Raw genomic sequence first — 22211 nt, 5'->3', positions numbered from 1 at the left:
TTTATGTATTCTAATAGTTTAGGAAATGACTGCTATATTTTTATTTTTCATCTTTAAAAAATAGAATTTGAAAAGAAAATTCATAGAGTAAATTATTAATTTCATTTTCTGAAAAAACTCTCTTTTTATGCAACATCAACATCTCAAGTCCCAAGCTCTTTTTTGGCATTCATCATAAATGTTAAAGTGTCTTTAGCTAAGATAGAAGGGTCTAAAATGGTTAAAAGTTTATTGATAAAGATTGTTTTTCTGTAAGAATCAATGCATCTTCTAAAGGACCTAAATAAGCTCAATTAATTTTACAGGGATAACATTTATTGGTTTGTAAATTCCCAACTTGAATCTGAGGTAGATATATAACAAATAACATTCTAAAGAAATGGAGCTTTATTTGCAACAAAATAGCAATGATTAATATTCTTTTCTCCAACAAATCAATAATAAAATTACTAGGACTGCAATAGAAACACATCTGCACAAAAAATGATTGTTAACCAAAACATGAACGATAACACTATGAATGGTTATTGCTGGACAGTAAGTTATTCAGTTTACATTTTTTCTGTTTTCCACATCTCCTCTCATGAACATTAGTGCTTTTTTTTTTTTTTTTTTTTTTTTGAGATGGAGTCTCACTCAGTCACCCAGGCTAGAGTGCAATGGCACAATCTTGGCTCACTGCAACCTCTGACCCGCTAGGTTCAAGTGATTCTCCTGCCTTAGCCTCCCCAGTAGCTGGGATTACAGGCGCCCACCACCATGCCCGGCTAATTTTTGTATTTTTAGTAGAGACGGAGTTTTGCCATGTCGAACTCCTGGCCTCAGGTGATCCACCCGCCTCGGCCCCCCAAAGTGCTGGGATTACAGGCGTGAGCCACCACACCCGGCCCTCATTAGTACTTTAAAATCAAGAAAAATGTTTAATGCTTTATCAGAAAGATATGAAATTTTTAGAACAAAAGAGTGACTTTATTCTAGAGGTAATTTTAAAAAGAAGAGGAAATAATGGATGATTTTCGTTACCCATGTGTTCTTTCATTCTACACACATCAGTTTTCACAGTCGCTCCATTAAGATGACATTGCATCACTCTCTCAGGAAAGTATAGTTCGTGAGCACCCAAGAATGGCTGAATGTGAGTGAATAAATTACTGAGGACACCAACCACAATAGTTTCGTTTTGCAAGCTGGTCCACAGAGTAGAAAGTGCAATGAAGATAGGCTGAGGAAGAGAAAAAAAATATTCAAAATGCAACTGTGTAATAAAATTATAAATCACTGTACTCTTTAAGATAAATACAATTGTCATTTGTAAAGAAGTTAATTCTCCCTAAGCAAAAGTCTTACGAACTTAGATAGTAGACTTTAGATAGAAATTTAACTCATAAATTATGAGAAAATAAACTTGCATTTTATTTCAAAGCATTTTATTTTAGTACGATTATTATAAAGTTAGTTTACTTTAAAAAGCCAAACACATGTGATCACCTAAGAAAGATTTATGGACTCTTCACCTCAAAAAACCAAGGGAAAAATGTCTCAAGAAAAAAAAAAAATAGGGCCAGGCACAGTAGCTCACACCTGTAATCCCAGCATTTTGGGAGGCCAAGGTGGGTGGATCACCTGAGGTCAGGAGTTCAAGACCAGCCTGGCCAACATGGCGAAACCCCGTCTCTACTAAAAATACAAAAATTAGCCGGGCATGGTGGTGGGCACCTACAATCCCAGCTACTCGGGAGGCTGAGGCAGGAGAATCGCTTGAACCCGGGAGGTGGAGGTTGCAGTGAGTTGAGATCAGGCCATTGCACTCCAGCCTGGGCAACAAGAGCAAAACTACTTCTCAAAAAAAAAAAAAAAAAAAAGGAGGGTGGAGCAAGGTGGCAAAATAGAAAGTTCCCCCACGCACCCTGCAAGGACACCAAGTTAACACCTACTTATACAGAAAAAAACACCTTCATAAGTACCAAAAATCAGATGCTGAAGATGTGTTTAGAGGAGAATGAACACAAAAGTGTCACTGAAGACCATTTTTTGTTTGTTTTCCTGACTGATCATCTAATAAAATATAACAATATTAAGAAAGTAAAAAACAAAAAGCTAAATATGACTCATTATAATTAGATTTTTTCTGGCCAAATCATTGCAAAAGAACCTGGAAAGTATAGAGATATATCTTGGGCCATGTTTTGTGAGCTGCAAGTTAAAGATTTGAGGCCAGTGAGATATGTTTCTTATTCCTATTAAAGGTCACTGACTTATAGAACAAATGAAAAAATCAATAACGCCCCATATCTAAGTTAAACAATTTAGCCTTTTGTTTCTTGGTTTTTAAACCAAATACTGGGGATGACTGCAGAAAGTTACTACAACCTTATATCCTCTATAATAATACTTCATATAGGCTGGGCGCAGTGGCTCATGCCTGTAATCCCAGAACTTTGGGAGGCCGAGGCGGGCAGATCACGAGGTCAGGAGATCAAGATCATCCTGGCTAACACAGTGAAATCCTGTCCCTACTAAAAATGCAAAAAAAAATTAGCTGGGCATGGTGGCGGGCGCCTGTAGTCCCAGCTACTCGGGAGGCTGAGCTAGGAGAATGGCGTGAACCCAGGAGGCGGAGCTTGCAGTGAGCCGAGATTGCACCACTGCACTCCAGCCTGGGCGACAAAGCGAGACTCCGTCTTGAAATAAATAAATAAATAAATAAATAAATAAATAAATAAATAAATAAAAATAATACTGCACATTTTATACCTCCTTATCCAGATAAGGTTTGCCAGGTTTGTCCATAAAATGGTGCAGATAATCAGAAACTCAATGTAAGTGCAGGCCTGGTAAACAAAGTGATTATTATCTGTCTTTTCAGAAAGGTCACAAGTTACATCATCTCTGTACTGGAGGCAATTTCTGACCAGCTACTATGAATACATTTTCAACCACAGTACAATGATTATTTCTGTTGTCACAGCCAATACTGATATGGTTATCATACTATACAGTTGCAGTTCCTTTAGTAGCAGTTGCTTATGTGGGGGAATTCTCTCATCCAACTTATAGCACACTATTACGGCAAAGCAACCATAAAGAACAGGATCAATTTATACAAAACATTATATTTTTAGAAATTCAATATAATTATAATGACTTGCGATCCAATATTATAGGGCTCAAAAGGAAATTCACCTTAAGGTCAAAGTTTATGACAAATACTTACAAAGACTTGTGATGTTGGGACCGCTATCTTTGATTTTATGGTCATTTTTAGTTGTTCCAGATGGGCTCCTAACTGTTTTGTCATCATTTCCACTTCTTGAGCACCAGTAATTATATCTGACTGCGAAAACAACATAATTTGCATTAATATTTTTATAATTCTACTATAAAAATCCTATGTGTTTCAGACCATACCTGCTCCCCACATCCTCCGAAAGTAGGCTCAATGACAGCAGGAAGTCTGTTCTCCGCAAGATCCTCAACACCTAGAACAGTACCAGCATATGTATGGGGCTCCCAAGATATTTGTGAGATGGATGAATCTTTTGAAATACAATAGATATAATTTTTCTTAAATGTATACAGGTATTCTTAGATTTAAATATAATTGCATTCTTGAGAAGTGGATCCTCAAGAATCCGTTTTTGTATAGCTGTTATTTTCCTATTCCTCAATGATAAAATTAATTAGGGGTTCCTCTGAAAATTATGTCGATAACAAGATTTAATAAAATCACATTGAGAAAAACCTGTTAGGAGTGAGCCAGCAGGGCACTGCAGGTTGGCAAGCTAGTGAGATCTCACCTGTGATGTATGCCATATGGTTTAGGGGATGCCAGAATCCTTGTACTGAGCAGGGGATATTCTTGAAGACCCTGTCATAGAGTTCATCATTGAAATGACTCACAAGGCAATGTGAATTGGAAGACGAGGTTGAGTATAAGTTTACAATATTGTTTTCTTGATTTGAAGGGACCTAAGGAAGTTTGCTAGGGTTAAAGACTTGATTACTATGAATGCAGAACTGAAATGAACTGGAAAACCATTTGACGAAGTAAACTATGGATCTTGACACCTTTTGTACTTTCTGAAACTTCATTATCGTCTGGGGGAAGTACATATATTAACTGTATATTTTCTATAGTAAGGTCCTGATAGATATCAAGCCATGTAACTGAAAGATGGAGAAACACAAAGTTTTCAGTTTTTATTTTCATGCCTTCAATTTTACGGTGATCTTTGAGCCTTTAATCGCCTGTCTTTACATAATAAGCATACTTGAAATACTTCTTGGGTTTCAATGATCACACATAATAAGTTAAAGTACCTTGTAAACCATTTATTTCTTTCTGACTTTTGACTATCTAAAGGATGAAGTAGTATTTATATGTTAGCTATATTTGTGCCATTATAAGCTATACTGTAGCTATTTATTATGCAAGATCTAAAAGATATATTTGACTTTATGATAACTAAGACATGTTTCATGTATCCTAAAGTTTTTGGACAACAGTAAACTGAAAGGTTATTAAAGGTAGTGAACAGGTTTGTGATCCTTCTAAGGAGATGATATAGAAAAATACGGTTCTTTGTAAGAATTTTTATCTGTCTTAAAAGAAAATTTGTCTTAATATTCTTTTCTTCATATAACAAGAGTGATTATTTTTCAAGAAACTAAAAGTTTCACGTGAATGCTTGTTGGAAGGCATTTTTGATTTAAAACCTTCTGAGGCTTATAAAATACTATCTGTTAAGTTTTAGGAGAATTCATTTTCCCATATCAGATTAAATCTTCTCAGAATAAATGCTTTCAGTAGCAAGAACAGTTTTAAAAGTTGATGACAGGATAAGCATTTGGGATAGTATTCTATTAACATATTTCTAAGTACTTGTTCATTGTGGAAATGTGTACTTGATTAAAACATATATGGCTATGGAAACTGCTTTTGCAGTTCAGGATATACAGGTTTGTGTGTATTTAGCTTATTGTAAAGCCTTACCTTAAAATAAGGATTAAAATTACATTTAAATAGATCACTGAATGTTACTCTTTGTGAAATTGAACTTTTTGTGTGACACAAACATTATAAATCAACACTTGGGAAACTTTTACTTTCTTAATCTATTGATACAAGGAATAAAGTATGAAAAATTAAACAGAAAAAAGTCACATTGAAGAATGCAGAAAATCTTAAAAGTCACAGCATTGAAAGAAAAACAACATATTTGATACAACAATCATGGTCTGAAAATAAGTTGCTAAACACTGAATTTGAAATAATTATATTTGGCCAGGCACGGTGGCTCACGCCTGTAATCCCAGCACTTTGGGAGGCTGAGGTAGGCGGATCATGAGGTCAGGAGATCGAGACCATCCTGGCTAACACGGTGAAACCCCATCTCCACTAAAAATAAAAAAATTAGCTGGGCGTGGTGGCACCTGCCTGTAGTCCCAGCTACTCGGGAGGCTGAGGCAGGAGAATCACTTGAACTCGGGAGGCGGAGGTTGCAGTGAGCCAAGATGGAGCCACTGCACTCCAGCTTGGGCAACAGAGCGAGACTCCGTCTCAAAAAAATTTTAAAAAAAAGAAATAATTCTATTTATTCTTACTATGTGCTAAGCACCACATTAAATACTTACAAATACAAAAAGGGATAAGTACAAATGAGAAAATCAAAGAATAGTAAGGTAAGTAAATTGTCTAAGTATATGCAGCTAATAAGGGGTAGCAATCTTGGTGGATCCCAAACCATCTGAGCCCACAGCCCAGCTCTTAACCATTATACTGTGTTGCCCAAGATGTCACCAGAAATGGTTGTGGTGTGGGTTTATCAGTATAGCATAAAAGAATGACATCTATTTGAAGAGAAAAAGGTGCATCTGAATTCTCAGACATCTGTATGTAGCCTAATTATATGCTTTCTAGACTCTTTTAAATGACAAAAATAATTACTTCATGAGTACTATCAACTATTATCATTGTATTACAACTAACAAATTTTTATTCATAAATGTAACGTGTATCCTGTTTTAATTTTACCCACACTGCTGTTTAAGCTTTACTCCTCCTCCTGCTTTATTCTTCCATACACTATTATCTATTATATCAAATAGGTCTCTTGTCTACCCTCATAGAGTTTTTTCCCCCTTGCTTGTTAAGTTTTGTTTTAGGAATCAATACGAAAATGCAGTCTTTAAAGTCTTTTAAGATTTATGCAACAGCAACAAGAAACAGGAATACATTTGCATACGTTCTCCAAAATAAAAGTTGCATTTGACATGCAATACTTATTAAAACCTACAATTAAAAATATCCTGAGGCTGGGCCGGGCGCGGTGGCTCACGCCTGTAATCCCAGCACTTTGGGAGGCGGAGGCGGGTGGATCACGAGGTCAAGAGATAAGAGACCTTCCTGGCTAACACGGTGAAACCCCGTCTCTACTAAAAGTACAAAAAATTAGCCGGGCGTGGTGGCGGGCGCCTGTAGTCCCAGCTACTCGAGAGGCTGAGGCAGGAGAATGGCGTGAACCTGGGAGGCGGAGCTTGCAGTGAGCGGAGATCGCGCCACTGCACCCCAGCCTGGGCGACAGAGTGAGACTCCGTCTCAAAAAAAAAAAAAAGAAAAATAAAAAAGAAAAATAAAAAAATATTCTAAGGCTGGGCGCAGTGGCTCACGCCTGTAAAATCCCAGCACTTTGGGAGGCTGAGGCAGGTGGATCACTTGAGGCCAGGAGTTCGAGACCAGGCTGGCCAAGATGGTGAAACCCCGTCTCTACTAAAAATACAAAAAAATTAGCCAGGCGTGGTGGCGCGTGTCTGTAGTCCCAGCTACCAAGAAGGCTGAGGTAGAAGAATCGCTTGAACCCCGGAGACAGAGGTAAACCGAGATTGCACCACCACACTCCAGCCTGGGTGAAAGAGCGAGACCCTGTCTGAAAAAGAAAAAAAGAAAATACTCTAGACCCCTCCCCCAAGCTGTATTTGCAGGATCCATTCAGAGTAGGCACACAGAGCTTCTTGCTTTTTTTCTAATAATGTCCTAGAAATTACTCTACTTACATTTTACTAAAAAGAATTTATTCACAATCATCTGGAGTTTTTTTTTTTTTTTTTTTTTTTTGAGACAGAGTCTCACTCTGTGGCCCAGGCTAGAGTGCAGTGGTGCAATCTCAGCTCACTGCAGCCTCCACCCTCCGCGTTCAAGCGATTCTCCTGCCTCAGCCTCCCAAGTAGCTGGGATTACAGGTGCCTGCCACTGCACCGGGCTAATTTTTTGTATTTTAGTAGAGACGGGGTTTCACCATCTTGGTCAGGCTGGTCTTGAACTCCTGACCTCATGATCAACCTGCCTCGGCCTCCCAAAGTGCTGGGATTACAGGCGTGAGCCACTGCACCCGGCCTTTTTTTTTTTTTTTTTTTTTTCCGAGATGGAGTTTCGCTCTCGTTGTCCAAGCTGGAGTGCAATGATGTGATCTCGGCTCACTGCAACATCTGCCTTCCGGATTCAAGCAATTCTCCTGCCTCAGCCTCCCGAGTAGCTGGGATTACAGGCTCACACCACCATGCCTGGCTAATTTTTTGTACTTTTAGTAGAAATGGGGTTTCACCATGTTAGCCAGGCTGGTCTTGAACTCCTGACCTCAGGTGATCCGCCTGCCTCAGCCTCCCAAAGTGCTGGGATTACAGGCGTGAGCCACCACGCCCGGCCCATCTAGAGTTTTTAATTATAATATTAGTCCTCTAAAAATGCTATCACTTAAAAAAATTTTATCATAACATTCAAATGTTTGGCAAAAGCATGTGATCCCAGCATGTTTCTTTGTCTTCTTCCCCTTCCCCCTACCTTTTAAACACTTTTTATAAGTTCCTCATACTTTCTTCCACGGACAATTTTCAACAAGTCTAGTCAAATTTATAGAAGCAGAAATTAGAATGGAATCTCTGATGTTTAATGTTCTTATTACAACAGAAATAAAATATAATAAAACAAGCACAAATTCCACCTAACTGATTTTTTTACTTGCCTTATCAAGAAAAATCAAGAAGCCCTGTGTTGTGTGTCTGTGAATGGGCCCTGCAAAAATAGCTTGGGGGGAAATAACTCTACAAAAATCTTGACTTACAGGTTTTAACAAATGTGCTGTCAAACGCAACTCTTACTTGCACAATAACATGCAGCTTTCCCTCTTTGGTGTCTGCCTTGCACTTTAAACGCCCATGGAAGATGGAATTTTATTCTCTCAGTTAAGAGTCAACAAAACTACGATCATCACTCCCTTTTCTTTTCTAGAATATTTCAATGTGTTCACTGCAGAAGATAAAGGCCTGATTAAAACAAAATAATTCACTATCTTACCCAGGCTATATATTGGATTTTTTTTTTTTTTGAGACAGTGTCTCACTCTGTCACCCAGGCTGGAATGCAGTGGCACGATCTCGGCTCACTGCAACCTCTGTCTCCTGGGTTCAAGCGATTCTCCTGCCTCAGTCTCCTGAATAGCTGGGATTACAGGCACCCACCACTATGCCCGGCTAATTTTTGTATTTTTAGTAGAGACGGGGTTTCACCGTGTTGGCCAGGCTGGTCTCGAACTTCTGACCTCAGGTGATCTGCCTGCCTCAGCCTCCCAAAGTGCTGGGATTATAGGCGTGAACCACCACGCTCGGCCTATATTGGATTTTTAAAATGTTCACATAAACTGAAACTTTGATGAGAGAATTTTTAAAAATCAAAATTGCTACTTTAAAATTTTTAATTAGTTCAAATAATGTGACTTTAAAACGAATATTCATAGATTTTAATATAGGAAAAATCTTGGCTAATTTTAAATTGATACAGTTTATAATCTAGAGATAATACTGATTAAACCAATATCCATTTCATAATAATCAACCTTAATTGTCACTAAGACTGATGGGGAAGGACTGAATAGTTTAAAAACAAAACAAAACAAAACAAAAAAAGACTGTTTGAGCAGAGAATCAGAAAGTTAAGAAAACTCATCCTGATCCTGATTAAAGTCAGTACAAAACAGCCACAAAGAGTGCTTGGATAAGAAAATTAACTTTCTCAACAACGTGAGCAGCAAGGAGCTTGGAAATGAGATACTGTATGGAAAAATAAAAGCTCTTCAGCTTGTTCCACTAGACAAATGAAATCACAGCTGTTCAGCTAAGGCCCTAACAATGATGATGATGATAATCATAAACAACATCATCATCACTTTATTGAGCCATTGCACCAGGCACTATGCTGCCTTATTTACATGGTGAAGACTATGAATAACCCCATTTTACAGATACGGAAACCAAGGCACAGGGAAGTTAAGCAGCTTCCTTACGGACACAGATTTAGTAAGTGGCAAAGTCATGATTAGAATTCATGCAGTCTGGTTGCAAAGCCCACACTCATCATTTCTACATTTTACTCACTGTCCTCTCCAGCTGTGAGAAGTAGAACACCAATGAGAATTTAAGACTTAGTTGGTGGATTCATGATTGAAAGCTATGAGAAGATTCTATATAATGAATGACATCTTCTGCAACATCCTTACAGTTGTGTGACAATTTCTCAAGGTTCTTTCTTATAATATCACCTCTGAATACAGGTGACAAATGTGAATGTGAAGTTCTACTCCTGTGGACTCACATGCATTTCAAAATAAATTGATTACAAAATCCCCTTAGTAGCTGACTAGTTAACATAAGGCTGATAGCCACAAGGTAATGTAAAGGGAAATATCCACCCCAAGAGAGTGACTTGGTTTTTATTATTATTTATTTATTTATTCTTTTTAGAGATGGGGTCTTCCTTGGCTACCCAAGCTGGAGTGCAGTGGCATAGCCAAAGCTTACTGTATCCTCAAGCTCCTGGGCTCAAGCAATTCTCCTACCTTAGCCTCCCAAGTAGCTGGGATTACAGGTTAGTACCACCATGCTTGGCTAATTTTATTTTTTGTAGAGACAGGGTCTTGTAATGTTGCCCAGGCTGGTCTTGAATTCCTGGCCTCAAGCAATTCTCTAACCTCAGCCTCCCAGCTAGGATCCTTCCTCCTGAAGACAATTAGATAGGCTAGTTGTGAGGACAACCCCTAGTTTGAATGAAGTCATGTCATCAGGACAGCTAGGTAAGGAGAGAGGACAGACCAAGTGCATCCAATAGAAGTACCAAGTCATTACAATGCAAGTTAAAAAGAAGAGGTGGTCAGAATACATCCTATTCTATCCCTCAAGAAATTAGCATTCACTCATACAAAAGACAGTTCCACTAACCGAGAGTCTCACAGTTACTGGAAAACAGAGGTTGTGTAAAAGTAAACAGTGACAAGTGGGAACATAACCTGCCATCATGCAGTAATTAACAGACTGTGTTTCTTACAACCCTAGAGTGTCAAGGGGATATCCCTTAGTGAAAAGGTCCTCCAGTCCCTTTATGTAGATATCTGTTTTATATTTGTGAGATTCTGAGTAAGTTTCTATCTGACAGAAAGGGCACCGCTACTTTTTAAAAAGTTTATAACCACCACTTTACCATATTTTTCATCTCTCTAGGGATACTGTTTGGCTTGTTCATTAGATCTAAAAACACCAGATATAAAAATCTTATCTGGCTAGGTATGGTGGCTTACGCCTGTTACCCCAGCACTTTGGGAAGCTGAGGCAGGAGGATTGCTTGAGGCCAGATGTTCAAGACCAGCCTGGACAACATAGCAAGACCCCAATCTATATTTTAAAAAAAACAAAAAACAAAACAAAAAACAAATGTTTTTTTGAGTCAGGGTCAGGGTCTCCCTCTGTCACCCATGCCAGAGTGCAGTGGTGTGATCTTTGCTCACTGCAACCTCTGCCTCCTGGGCTCAAGTGATCATCCCACCTCAGCCTCTTGAGTAGCTGGGAATACAGGCACGTGTCACTGTGCCCAGCTAAGTTTTGTACTTTTTGTAGAGATGGGGTTTTGCCATGTTGGCCAGGCTGGTTTTGAACTCTTGGGCTCAAGCGATCTGCCCACCTTTGCCTCCCAAGGTGCTAGGATTACAGACATGAGCCACTCTGCCTGGCCTACAAAAAACCTTTAAAAAAATCTTTTGTACCAGTTGTTACAGTGAGAACAAATAATTACACAAAAATTATTTGAAAGGCAACTACCTGCCAAACAATGTTACATACTTGCTCTGAACTAAAATAAACATAGTATTACTTACATATACACCACTGTTTAACTACAGCATGCTAACAATCATATTATCAAGTACCAATGAAAAAATACAAATTCAATTTCTACCAAAATATTTTCATTAAAATCAAAACCCAACTTTTCTGTTTCTATTTTGATTCCTAACCCTACCAAAGCAATATAAACCGAGCAGTTACTGAGGTTGTCTCCTTAATTAGTGACCTGGTTCTACCAGATGTGGCCTTATATAAAGAGATTGCATTATACAGAAAAGGTCAGATCTTATGAACTTAACTCACCAAAATGATCTGAAGGAAGACCTCATATTGTCGTATATTATATAGCGCTTCTTTTAACATATATGGCTGAAGTTCAGCCCTCATGAGTGGGTCGTTGGCTGCCTTCTCAAGGATGGCTGTGTAGCGGTATATCTGGCTCCGGGCAGTCTCAAGCTGGTAATCAATATGCTGCATGGTGGCTGGGATTGCTACATGGAGAACAGCTGGCACTGTTTGTAAGAGTATAAAAAGGCAGCCATAAAGGAGACTAAAAACAATTAAGGAGAAGAAGCCTAGAAAGTAGTTACATTTTAAACATTAAGTTAGGGTTTTTTTCCCCAATCAAATTAGTAATAATGAGGCATGTGTTTCATGGGTCCCACAACATAAAGAAAACAATCTAGGCTGGGAGCGGTGGCTCACACCTGTAATCCTAGCACTTTGGGAGGCCGAGGCGGGCGGATCACGAGGTCAAGAGATTGAGACCATCCTGGCCAACATGGTGAAACCCCGTCTCTACTAAAAATACAAAAATTAGCTGAGCGTGGTGGCGCATGCCTGTAATCCCAGCACAGGAGAATCACTTGAACCCGGGAGGCGGAGGTTGCAGTAAGCCGAGATCGCGCCACTGCACTTCAATCTGGGCAACAAGAACGAAACTCCATCTCAAAAAATAAAAAAAAAAAAGAATCTAAAACAAGTTCAAACAAAAGATATTATCAGAATGATAACCCAGTTATAGTAGGTCAGCTTTTGTCACTAAATATAGAAGAGTTTAGAGAATAGGCAGAGTTTGGTATTATGTGTTGTTAACCATGTGCTTCCAGAAAAGCCACTGACCCTTCCTTTTGTATATCTTCTTTTCTAGTTATTAAAAAAAAAAAAAGGAACGTTTGTTAAGAAACTCATCTGGATGGTGAAAAATGACAGAATAGTCTAGCAAGGGAGGGTCATTTATGAAAATGGATATTTGACTTTTTAGAACAGTTTTTAAAATAGAAAAAATTACCCTTTTATACTAGGTTAGTGATTTGGTGAAAGACACTAACACCTTATCAGTGGGCCTACAGGAGTACCAAATTTCATAAGGAAGTTACTTCTACTGGTAGGTACTTCATTAAATATTTCATAAGTACTTTCAAACTTATAAAGAATGCATTAAGTATATAACCACAAAGTAAATGCCCCCGAATTTAGAGATTTGAAATATCTCCTCATGGATCTTTTCATTCCATTAACTGCACCAGGAACTGTTTTCAGGAAGATTTTTATTTTTTAAATAACTAAATTGTACTCCCTTTTGGTTACGGACTTGCAGTAATGAACACAAAGCCCCGCTGAACTGGGAGGTTAGCTTTGAGCAGGACCCTTCATTGCTTTCACTGATTCACTTTCTCCTACTAGCTTCATGGTACATAAAATGTAAAGTCTTGCCCCAGCAAAAGTAAAAATCACTACACATTATAAACAGTAGTTATTCTTAAGGAAACAGTAAAAAATGCAAATCTTAAATTTAAGAATGCCAGTGGTGTGTTGTTTATTATTTTCCTCACTGTGCAAGTTAAATTTTAAACATACATAACCTTTAGAATTAACCTAATGATATACCTACAATCATCAATGCCTTCTCCTCCTTTTCCACAGTCTCTGTTAAATAAACGAATTCCAGTAACAATCATGGTGAGTTCTTTCAACTGGCGTTCTTTGTCCTTCTTAGAAAGAGTTAGAAATGTCCCAAGCTCTGCCTGAGGAAAAACACTCTGTAGAGCAGCTAAAATAAACCAGAAAAAAAAAAAAAGGAAAACAAAATGATAGAATAAAGATATCAGACGTTAAATAAGGTTTTTCTTTAGCAGCAAGTTAAGGGTCTGAGTTACTTATATGACTCTTTAAATTACTGATACCTGATTATAGAATACACAATAAAATTTATCACACATCAAAGCTGGATTACTGAGAGTTATGCCATTGCCTCATGTCCATTTTTAATAATTAAGCATCCAGCAGTAACTTTTTGGCAATGGGCATGAAAACAAGCTTTCTAATTAGGGATCTGAGCCAAAAAATGGATGCTTTAAAATAATTATGGAAGAAAGAAAGCCATAGGAGAGCTAGACATTTTTCCTATTCCTCATTTTAAAGGATGAAAGAGGGCAAAGATTTCCTAAGGATAAAATGGTGCCCCTTTCCATCACCCATTTTAAATGACAGACTCAATTTCTTTCATCAATATGAAATATCCCTTTTCAGCTTTTCCATTTACTCAGTCAGCCTGGTACCCTCAATCCTACTATCAATGTTTCTCTAATGAGGTGTAATAGGTGCCTAGATATGTACAGCTCTAGGAAAATTAGCAATATTTCACTTTCTAGAGGTGCTACTTGAGTTTTAGAACGGATACACAGTGTAAAAGGAGACTGGGTACATTTTAACTCATTTGTGCTGATTTTTTTTTTTCAGATAAAAAGGGAACTTCAATCTTTAACACTTCTAATTTAACATATTTTATAAAATACAATGACCATATATTTTCACTTATGAAATGGAAATTGGTTATACTTTTTACCTGTTACCTCTCTGACAGTCTTGATGTCTGTAGGGGATCCAAGTCCAGAGCGGAGTAACACATAGCTGATAATCTTTCGGTAGAGGCTTTCCAATTCTTCTTTAGCACATGCTCTGTTATCTGTAATTTCTCGGGTAACAGAGCCTAATCTAGACTCTAGGACCCGATGATGTTCTTCGAGAAATTCCACTAAAATTGCCAAATAACAATGTTCTATATATTTAATTTTTAGAATTCTTCTTACATAAGAACTAGAGAAAAACTGGATTGGATATGGCAATTCTACTTCAGGAAAACAAGTAATTTCTTAAGCTGTAATAATGAACAGTGGCCAGCATGTAGCCTCAAGACAAAAATCCAGGAGGGAAAATTTATTACAGTGACTTAAATGGAATACTTTGTCAAAACACCTAAGACTTTAAACAGCCAAACTAAACAGGAGATATCAGAAAAGGCTAAAACCTCCCAAGTAAGCAGAAAATAAAGAAGACCATTTCTACAACATATATATTATATATTTTAATTTTAATACTATATGAAAAAATAAATATATACATATTATATATTTATGCTATATGTAAGCACATGTAGTATACTACACATAAGCATATATAGTAGCAGAAATATATATGTAGTATATATGTTCCTTTCGGTTACGTGTATTTTTATTTCAGTTCTAGATAAATTTCCTCTGAAAAGCTTTGTTGATAATATGATGTTGCATCGAGAACTGTATCCCTCCTCATTCCTCCTGTGATATGCTGAGGGATAGGCTTCACTTTGGCAGGACACTATGTTCCCTGAGTTGTTGCAAGTGCAATTCTGCAATGACTCTATAAGACAACCCATATTACTATTACAAGGTCAATAATTAACATATCCACCACGCACAGTTTATACCTATACTCTTGCCACAAAACCAACTGAGAACTTTTTGAAAATTAAAAATATGTTTAAATAACAAATTTAAAAATCTATAGGTTAAATTTTATCAATTATATGACTATTTCTTGCTTTAAAATTTCACTATTAAGCAAAAACGCAAGATATATACTTTTACATAGGTAGCATAACTGAAACTAACAAAGAGAAAAATCACCAAATCGTTAATAATGATTGTACTATACAGTAGAGGTAGAGGTAGTCCATAGAGAAACAGACTTGTTTTATATAGCAGGTGCAGAGGCAGTCCATAGAGAATTACATTTTCCTTTTTCTTTTGTTTCCAACTTGTCTTTGATGTATGCATTAAATTATTTACATAATGAGCCAGGCATGGTGGCTCACACTGATAATCCCAGCACTTTGGGAGTCTAAGGCGTAGACAGATCGCTTGAGGCCTGGATTTCGACAGCAGCCTGGGCAACATGGCGAAATCCCGTCTCTACTAAGAATACAAAAATTAGCTGGGCATGGTGGCACACACCTTATAGTCCCAGCTACTCGGGTGGCTGAGGTGGGAGAATTGCTTCAACATGGGAGTCAGAGGTTGCAGTGATCTGTGGATCGTGCCACTGCACTCCTGCCTGGGTGACAGAGCAAGACTCTGTCTCAAAAAAAAATTTACATATTGAAACGTTTTCTAAACTTAAACTCCCCATCGTTCATTTTTGAATAGTTACATAATTTAGGTAATTATAATGAGATAATAACATAAACCAGGAACAAGAAAATCTACAAATTAAAAACTTTTAACTTCAATGGGCTGAATTCCTAATTATTATGTATTAGTGCCACTGGAAACAATACTTATGAGCATAATAATTGGAATTCACTTTTAACACTCACAAAGGCCAATGGTTTTTTTTCATTTAGCATTTCTAACATTGTTGTATTCCTCAAAGTTGATTGCCAAAAATTAAATTGTTAAATTGATTAAACAATTAAATTCATTGTCAACCAAATGAAGCCCTTCTTAGCTGAAATACAGTATGAAATTTTTTAAGTATAAAAATAGGTAGTATACATTACCTCGATTCGTATAATTCATATCGAAGTAGACTTGCATCTTAACAGTGTCCAGGGATGGATTTTTAGTATCCAATAGCCGAGTCATACAAAGCTAGAAAAGAATGTCCCATGAATACTTCTAGTTATAGTTTTTGAGACAGTCAAGTATTTCCTAAAGTTATTTTCAAAAATAAAGGGAAAAGCAGTGGTTCCTGATATTGATTCACCAGTAACCCCTTTTTTTTTTTTTTCTCCTTGAGGACTTCAGGCTTTATAGTTTATTTAACCAATAACTTTTTTTTTATTTTTATAGATTTAGGGGGTACAAGTGTCATTTTGTTACATGGATATATTGCGTGTAGTGGTGAAGCCTGGGCTTTTAGGGTAGCTAACACCTGAATAGTGGACATTGTACCCATTAAGTGATTTCTCATCCCTCGCTCCCCTCTCACCCTCCCAAGTCTTCAGTGTCTACTGTTCCACTCTCTATGTCCCTGGGTACATATTATTGAGCTCCCACTTATAAGTGAGAACATGTGGTATTTTACTTTCTGAGTTATTTCACTTAAGATAGTAGCCTCCAGTTCCATCCATGTTGCCACAAGACATGATTTCATTATTTTTTATGGCTCAATAGAACTCCATTGTGTGTATGTGTGTATACATTTTCTTTATCCAATCATCTGTTGATGGACACTTAGGTTGATTCCATATCTTTACTACCAATAACATTTGTTAAGTAATAAGTTATTTCCCTTGAGTTAACCAATAATCATCATGCCCAGGTGGCTAGTAGTCTAGTTGAAGGCAAGAAACCTGATGTTTTGGTTAGTTTGAGCAGTCTAAATGTGGGTAAATGTTCCACAAAGCTTATATTCCAGTCTAAAACTCTTCTAGAGTTCCTCATTACTATTTATTTGTGCCTTGAACAACACTCCTCATTTTATTTTATAAAAAGCTGCTGCAGCTGGTGCAGTGGCTCACACCCGTAATCCCAGCATTTTGGGAGGCAGAGGTGGGCAGATCACCTGAAGTCAGGAGTTCAAGACCAGCCTGGTCAACATGGTGAAACCCATCTCTACTAAAAATACAACAATTAGCCAGGCATGGTAGCGCACACCTGTAGTCCCAGCTACTCAGGAGGCTGAGACAGGAGAATCGCTTGAGAACCCGGGAGGTGGACATGGCAATGAGCCAAGATCATGCCACCGCACTCCAGCTTGGGGGACAGAGCGAGACTCTGTCTCAAAAAATAAAATAGAATTAAATTAAATTAAATTAAATTAAAATTAAAAAGCTGCTGCAACCACCCCCCTCTCTTCACAAAATTTCTCTGGTTCTACCCTTGATATTTCTTCTCCTGGTCTGTTTTCTCCTATGAGCCCCCACATAGATGGCTCATTCCCCTTCTCTGCCTTGCCTCTTTATATTGAATATCAACCTCAGTTTTTCTTTCCTTCTCTCATCTCTACTCGTCACCTCCCTGCCCCACTTCCTTCACTGCTCACTCTGTAGGCTAAATATACTGCAGCTGGCAGGCACTTGGCAGCATCACTCTCAACCCATCTCCCTGAGCACCAGCCCTGCTTTCCTGGGAGGAGGGAGGGGAGAATGCAAGACTGAGGATTGGACACTGTGTCTTTGCAGAAGCCTGTGCACCTGGATCCCTCCACATAGAGAAGTACTGTTCTAAAATGCACACTTAAAAAAATAGCTCATCCACATGATTTTTAGTTGAGAAAAAAATTGTCACTTGAATATAACATATGTTGTTAGTTTATGTACCTGACATACTAAAAGTATATTGGCTTGATTCTTTCCAACTTAGTTGAGTTGGGGAATTGGGGGGAATGGAAAACTCTTCTTGGGTCATGACAAGGAGAACAACTTATTTTCTGCCCCTCCTTGATTCTCTCCCACAGCTTTCCAATAAAATTTCTGACTGCCACAATCACTTCCCCTATTGCTAAGAACAAGCTTTATACCATCTTTTCTCTGCATCCTCACCAATATCTGTTATGTTTTTACTTTTTAAAGATATTCTAACTGGTGTAAGATTGTATGTCATTGTCAGAATAGAAAATCCAGACACAAAGCCACATACCTGCAGTCAGGTGATCTTTGACAAAGTCAACAGAAACATACACTGGAGAAATGACATCCTATTCAATAAATGGTGCTGGGAAAATTGGATTACCATATGCAGAAGAATGAAACCCATCCCAATGTCTCACCATATACAAAAATTAACAACTCAAGATTGATTAAAGACTTAAATGTAAGACCTGAAACTATAAAAATAACAGAAAAAAACCTAGGGCTGGGCATTGGCCTACGCAAAGAATTCATGACTTAAAAGTAAATGCAACAAAAACAGACAAATTGGATTTAAATAAACTAAAAAGCTTCTACACATCAAAATGAATAATCAACAGTGAAAAGACAGCCTGCAGAATGGGAGAAAATATGTACAAACTATGCATCTGACAAAGGACTAATATTCAGGATCTATGAGGAACTCAAACAACTCGACAACAACAAATAACCCCATTATAAAGTGGGCAAAGGCCATGAATAGACATTTTTCAAAAGAAGACATACAAATGGCCAAAAAGCATGAAAAAAATGCTCAACATCACTCAGCATTAGAGAAATGCAAATTAATTTAGTTCTATTTAACTTCACAGTATATGACAAACTAGTTAATGTTTGCAATGTAAGACATTAGTAACAAGGTTTCACTAAAATACTGTAGCAGATGCTGCTACCTGCCCAATTTCCCTGCCCTTCCTTCCTTACTAACAGAGCCTCAATTTGGATTGGGGCAAGGATTTATTCATCTAAGAAAGAAAAAAGAAGTGAATGTCCCTGGGTCACTTACAATATCATTCTGGTCAATAAATGTTAAGTAGATGGGAGGGATTCTGGGAAAATTATTATTTTCTGGATAGAAGGTGATAGACCCAATTGGCACACATATTTTGCCCTTTGTCTTTCCCCCTTCTTTCTGCCTAGAGGCAGGGTAGCTATCTTTTGACCACCAGATGACCATATTGCAAGGATGGTGTGCCCCAGGAAGCCAGGAAGAATGGTCTATGTCTCTCCAGATTTTGTGTTATGAGAAAAATACCTTGCGTATACTACTATTTTGTGGGCTTTTGTTTCATGCAGCTGAAGGCAATAATGACTAATACAAATATTGTATTTACAACTGAGAATAAGTAATTGCAAATTTGAGGACTGTTGGGTAATCACCTTAACAAGATTCTGCACATCACTTTTCATGAGGGTTCTATCCATGTTAAAGCCATTACTTGGATCCAGGACAACAGCTTTCACCTAGAAAAAAGTAGGAACGAGTCCATTAACTAGGAAAGAATCCATTAAGCAACTTTATTTCATATTATTAGCTTAATATGTTTCCATTTTTTAAACAACTACCTCTTGATTACGTTGGGGTTGGTTTTCCAACTATCCTTCTTATTACTGAACTCATCAATACCCTTGTTAGAGGTTGAAGAAAGGAAGCAACAAACATCAAACTTGAATATGGTGCTAGAAAAGTTATATGGGGAAATAAGTTGAAAGCAATGGCTAGGTTTTCAATTGGGAAACTATGGTATATTTTATTGTATTTTTATTGTGTATTGTTAACCAAAAGCAAGAACAGAGAAACCACAGCAATGAGTAATTTTTAACAACGGCAAACAAAAATACACGTCAAAAAATTCCCACACAGGAGAAGATTATTGATGTTTCCAAAACTCATCAAGGTCTTCTAAATGTCTCTATAAATCTAGAACTCACATGCTCTATAAACTTTTTAAAAATGTTTTCACTAACTTGTCCAATTATCTCGTTATGTTTCAACTGAAAAACATTTATGAAAGCCTCACAGAATTTACAGGGGAAAATGGACACCACATCTTAAAAAACCTCTTAATAAAATAGTAATCACAAAAATATTTCTTCTTACCATGAAAGCAATCAGAGTTTCAGAAACAATCTCTCCATGGGCTGCACATTCTTGTCCTATTTCTCGTATAATACTCCTTATAACACTTTCAGCCTGAGTTGGAGGCATTCTGGCTAAATAAAACAACAATTTTTTTTTTTTAAAAAAAACGTGGTTTTATGCAAATTTATTTTTTTCCTCTTTTGATTTCTGCAATATTGTATTTGTAAAGAGTCATAATATCATCTATTAGCTTATTACCATTTTTATTAGCATCTAGGCCTCTCCTGTTTTTCATTATTTTTAAAAATGAAGGACTTTATTGAAGACAGACAACGATTGGGATTTCAAATAATTGAAACATTTGATAAATAACATTTTCAATTATTTAAATTATGGTCACTAAACATATATTCCTATCATGATATTCTTAATTTAAAAAAAAAAAAAGGCTAAGCAGGCTGGGCGCAATGGCTCACGCCTGTAATCCCAGCACTTTGGGAGGCCAAGGCAGGCAGATCACCTGAGGTCGGGAGTTCGAGACCAGCCTGACCAACTCAGAGAAACCCCGTCTCTACTAAAAATACAAAATTAGCCGGGAGTGATGGCACACGCCTGTAATCCCAGCTACTTGGGAGGCTGAGGCAGGAGAATCGTTTGAACCCGGGAGGCGGAGGTTGCGGTGCCATTGCATTCCAGCCTGGGCAACAAGAGCGAAACTGTGTCTCAGAAAAAAAAAAAAAAAAAGGCTAAGCAGTATTTGTAGGGGAGGTAGGTAAAATTAATGAGAAACCCAAGAGTACAGCTTTAAAAGGGGAAATGCTCATTCCACCACATTCATTAAATGACCCTTCGTAACTGTACTAGAATCTTGGAAAACAATTCTTGCTCAGCTCATTAAAATGATCTTTTCCGCACATCTAAAATAAGAGTTCAGACTCTCGATAAAAAACATAAAAGCATTTACTATAAGGAAAAAGTGGTAGGTTTTGATCGAGTTTTCTGATTTTCCTGAATATTAGTAACTAAGCACAATGGAAGTTGGCATGTAGAGTATAACAAAGGCAATATCAGGTAGATAAAGCCAACTCTTCAGCATTATTAGCTTTCCAATGGATGAGTACGAAGCACTAGGCATTTTGTCCAGTGAAACCAGATTGCCTGGATTCCATGGTGACCCGACCACTGTCCAGCTGTGAGACCTTGGGCACTTGCTTCACTTCTTTCCAGAGGTGTGAGGACTAAATTAGTCCTATGTTTTTAGTGGTTACAACAGTGCGCGGCTTAAGGGAATCGCTTAAAACAGCTTAGAATCAGTACTCCAAGATCACAGGCAGCGCATGCGCAAGTGCCAGTCAGTGGGAGAGTCCGTCGCGTTCCGGATCTGTGTGCGCATGCGCGCCGCTGCCGGGTCGCTAGGGACGCGGCTCAGCACCTTCCCCGCACCCACCCTCCAATTACTAAGTCTCCCGAGGTCCGGCTTCTGGGGTAGCCAGTGGAGCGGAACAGAAGTGGGAGGCCTCAGGCACCCGCGCAAAGGCTAGAGGGCAGCCCTGCAGCCCTGGGGTGGCGCCTCCGGCAGGAATGGACCGCTGTTCCAGCTCTGCGGCGGCGCAGCCTAAAGGATCGAGACTGAGAGCTAAGTCTCGACGAGGCAGGACGCGGTCCTCCAGCCGCCCGAGCTCCGCCAGCCGCCCCAAGCTCGCCGCCTGGCGGGGTACGCCTCCGCGTCAAGGGCGCGGAGCCCCGAGTAGGCTGACCTGGATCGGAATCGACAGCAGGAGCCGTGTCTGTCTGCCTCTGTCCTGGGGCCCTCACCGTGACAGTCGGGGCAGTTGGGCGTTCGCAGCCACCGCCGCGTAACCATGGAGATGGAAGGCTCTGGACCAGAGGGGGCGGGGCCAGGTGGGGGTGGGGCGGGGTCCCACTTTGAGGGTCTTTCCCCCAAAAGATGGGCTGGAAAAACTTTAAAAACAAAGGAATTTCAGGCAGAGACATCTTAACCTCCGTGGTTAAGACTGTGAAACACAAGTTCTTGTAAATAAGGATATTAACTTGCTAGCGTGGGAATGATGAGGCGGCTTTGAAAGCGGGGTGGGGGAGAGGGAGGAGCCAGTTGGAGAGGCTGGGAAAACGGAAGGGCTGTATCCTGGGCAAATAGAGTTCTTGTAAAAGTATCTAGTTTTAAAAAACAAAAGTAAAAAGTATCGAGGTTTTATTTCATGTCCGGTTGTTCAAAGGAAGTCTGTAACAGAACGCTCCAAGATGCCCGAAGAGAAAACTGCTCATTCAAGA

The 22211-nt window shown here is 38.5% G+C and overlaps 1 protein-coding gene across 12 annotated transcripts in view; it reads right to left on the bottom strand.

Annotated features, from left to right (window-relative positions):
* The window catches only part of CFAP206 (cilia and flagella associated protein 206), a 56953-nt gene extending 34980 nt beyond the window's left edge, over positions 1 to 21973 (bottom strand). For 3 of the 12 annotated variants that reach the window (XM_031012408.2, XM_055391157.1, XM_063707764.1), the window contains exons 1-9: positions 21677 to 21973; positions 19938 to 20050; positions 19217 to 19300; positions 15983 to 16073; positions 14012 to 14200; positions 13058 to 13216; positions 11467 to 11675; positions 3215 to 3334; positions 1024 to 1222 (exon numbers count right to left, since the gene is read on the bottom strand). In XM_031012408.2, the coding sequence (XP_030868268.2) occupies positions 1024 to 1222; positions 3215 to 3334; positions 11467 to 11675; positions 13058 to 13216; positions 14012 to 14200; positions 15983 to 16073; positions 19217 to 19300; positions 19938 to 20050; positions 21677 to 21914 (1402 nt within the window). In that variant the 5' untranslated portion in view covers positions 21915 to 21973. Of the gene's footprint in view, positions 1 to 1023; positions 1223 to 3214; positions 3335 to 11466; positions 11676 to 13057; positions 13217 to 14011; positions 14201 to 15982; positions 16074 to 19216; positions 19301 to 19937; positions 20051 to 20883; positions 20994 to 21118; positions 21250 to 21676 lie in introns of those variants that run through there. The other 9 variants (XM_055391156.1, XM_063707762.1, XM_063707765.1 and 6 more) reach the window with 6 other exon arrangements.
* Between the last annotated feature and the right edge of the window lie 238 nt (positions 21974 to 22211).

Source organism: Gorilla gorilla, chromosome 5 (assembly GCF_029281585.2).
Source record: "Gorilla gorilla gorilla isolate KB3781 chromosome 5, NHGRI_mGorGor1-v2.1_pri, whole genome shotgun sequence".
Classification (NCBI taxonomy): domain Eukaryota; kingdom Metazoa; phylum Chordata; class Mammalia; order Primates; family Hominidae; genus Gorilla; species Gorilla gorilla.
Note: the sequence above shows the minus strand (reverse complement) of the source record. Positions and strands in the feature narration are given on the sequence as shown.